Here is a 2865-nt window from a genome sequence, read left to right on the forward strand (position 1 = left end):
TTATATTAGACTTCGGCTTGTTGAACTCGGTTGGGGCCAGGAAGGAACCAGACATTTCCATGGCCCTTTATTTCACGACAAGTAATCAATAACAATCTGCCCCAAATTGGGCCCAATATGGGGAAAACAAAACACTCACATTTTAGCTTCCTGAAGCTAAAATCAACCCCCATAAGAAACAAGCCGAAGTCCCATAAAACAACTCTACCGAACAACTGACATCTAGGTTAAATTCACCGAAGGGTAACCTTCAACTTGAAAACAACTCTATTATTTCTACTATGTTACAACAGTTCCCTAAATCATATGTACTGTAGCCGTATAAGCTAATATGACTACAATGTCAATAACCAGAGTACCTCTCTGACAAGAACGAGTACATAATATAATATAATGTCCAAATTGATTTGTCACCTCAAGTCCAAGTCTAAACCGAACATCAATACAACAAAATGGATTTGTAACCTCAAGTTCAAACCCCGAAATTTATGAAAATGTAAACAACATGAATCGTAACCTCAAGTCCGAATCATTTACTTATCATTGAGTTATAACAAGAACAATACACAATAACCTATAACCGACCGGATTCGTAACCTCAAGTCTGAATCTCAGTAAGTTAATAATAGCAGAAAAATATAAGCCGCAAGCATGCATTTCACCTCCCTATACAGGATTATTACCAACCACCTTGAATATAGATGGCAACTGGATATAGGGTTTAAACGCATTAGATCTCCATCTACCCACGTGTTGGATATTTTCGTCCGAAAAGCCCGACGGTGCAGCAACGCTTGCAGCCCCAATTCTAAAGCTATGCATAGTATAATGATTCGAAGAATATCCTGCCAATGAAACTGCTTGCCCCAAAACCTGACGGAAATATGCGTATGACAATGGCCGTCCTGGATCAAACGAAAAAGCGGGCCCTTGTAATTACCACGAATTATAAAAACATCCTAAAGGACTCAACTGGGCAATATTCAGAACCATTCTTTGTGAGAAGGAGAACAACCGGCCTACCTGACTGGTTGTTTTTAAATGACCGAAAATGAAGTTCTGCTACCGTTTCTTTTAACACAATATCCTCAAAATTTAAAGTGTGATTGCTGGAGCCACACCGTGAAACTTCACTGGCTCTTAGAAAATCATAAAAGCATAACAAAAAGAGTGACTTAAACATGGCACATTGATATCTTGAAGGAACTGCCAGTGACAGTGCATTGACAACGGCATGTAGAATTGGTAATGTAAATGGAAGCCTCACATCATTTGATGATGCACATTGATTCACCCCACGCAAAACCAATTTTACTAAAAAGGATTTCGCCTGGTCCGCAAACTCTTTAAACTGATTAAAATGACCAATCCCAGCCACATATGTTCTGATAGTAGCTGCTGTATAACCAGATTCAAATAAATAAGCTATGAATAAAACGTATGCACTGAAGGTGGATTTATGTATAAAGCTTAATTTGCATGTATTACTTAGATATAAAATACTAATAAAACTTGTGACCAATATAATAATAATATGATTCAAAAGATTTGGCAAATGAATGGGCATGAATAAATTTTTTTAACTAATACCTTCAGATTGGCTTAGGACAGGTTGGCTTATGGCAGGCTGATCTGTTGCAGATTGGCTAGTAATAGTATCAGACTGAGTTGTAGCAGACTGACCTGTAGCAGGCTGGTTTCTTGAAGGATGGCTTGTAGCAGGCTGACTTGTAACAGGTTGGTTTCTTGAGTGATGGCTTGTAGCAGGCTGACTTGTAGCAGGCTGATTTCTAGAAAGATGGCTCGTAGCAGGCTGACTTGAAGCAGACAGGTTTTCGACAGAATTGCTTGTAGCAGACTGGCTGATAGCAGAACAGTTTCTGGCAAGGTGGTTTCTAGCAGGCCGGTTTGTAGCAGATAGACTTGTATCAAGCTAGACAACAATGACAAATAGCATAAACTGTAAAACAATTTTTTGGAGAAGTGACCTTCATACACATTTAAATACATCTATACTATAAGCTTCTTTCTCAAATGCACTACCCCAAGGGTACATCATGATTTTTTCCTAGGGTTAAAGACAGGAAAGGTCTGTTATTTTATACGAGGCCAGTCATGGCAAAATGGTTAAATTGTCGCACAGGCCAGTATTGAGTAAATGAGTTTTAAAATATTTGAGATCAAAAAAATTCCTAAAAATCAACTAATACTATAGTATAAATCAACATTTAATATCTTAATAAACATGTCCCAAAGTATTGGAAACGGTCAACAAATTGTTTATTTAACGTTATTTTAATAGTCAATTCTATTAAACAATGTATGCACAAATAACTTTGGAAGGGAATTACTCAAAATCATGTTTATATTTACTCTAAAGCTCTATCCACACTATCAAATATATCTTCTTATCTTATGAAAGTAGAGGTTTATTGCATTGTGAATTTGGGAAAAGTTTAAATTGAACAAAAGGTTTGTTTTACCTCTTCTTTACACTCAAATAATGATGAAGCTCCATAATCTGAATCATAATATGGTCGTTTTCGTGTACTCGTATGAGTCTTATTCGCACGGTAGATCTAGCCAATCAGCATTTGACGTTTCATTACGTCTAACCGTGCGAATAAGTTCTTATTCCCAATTAGCACGGTACATCGTCTCAAAAGACCTAAATATTTTAAGAGAAACTTACTCAATTTGTTGCGGAATACCTAATCGAACCGAAATACCTTTTCAGATATCATACAAACATTGTCTACCGTGTAAATAGTAAATAATACATTATTCGCACGGTAGACGTAGCCAATCAGCATCATAGAATGTAATGACACTGTCTTTAAAAAAGCGCCAATAAAAGCTTTCTTC

The 2865-nt window shown here is 36.8% G+C and overlaps 1 protein-coding gene across 1 annotated transcript; it reads right to left on the reverse strand.

The window, feature by feature from the left end:
- Window positions 1–1556: 1556 nt before the first annotated feature.
- On the reverse strand, window positions 1557–2544 carry LOC117102985. The gene is made up of 2 exons (XM_033243450.1): window positions 2484–2544; window positions 1557–1933 (listed from the first exon to the last, which is right to left on the reverse strand). Exons 1-2 carry the CDS (start codon window positions 2528–2530, stop codon window positions 1618–1620), a joined length of 363 nt encoding a protein of 120 aa, XP_033099341.1. The 5' UTR covers window positions 2531–2544; the 3' UTR covers window positions 1557–1617.
- Between the last annotated feature and the right edge of the window lie 321 nt (window positions 2545–2865).

This window comes from Anneissia japonica, unplaced genomic scaffold, assembly GCF_011630105.1.
Source record: "Anneissia japonica isolate Jap-2015-1 unplaced genomic scaffold, ASM1163010v1 scaffold284925_len66308_cov193, whole genome shotgun sequence".
Classification (NCBI taxonomy): domain Eukaryota; kingdom Metazoa; phylum Echinodermata; class Crinoidea; order Comatulida; family Comatulidae; genus Anneissia; species Anneissia japonica.

What these genes read in the sequence shown, in the direction of transcription:
- LOC117102985 (XM_033243450.1), bottom strand. Translation starts at nt 2,530, where the DNA reads ATGATTCAGATTATGGAGCTTCATCATTATTTGAGTGTAAAGAAGAG. An exon ending in TATTTGAGTGTAAAGAAGAG is followed by an intron (nt 1,934 to 2,483) that starts GTAAAACAAACC and finishes ATTGTTGTCTAG; the next exon opens with CTTGATACAAGTCTATCTGC.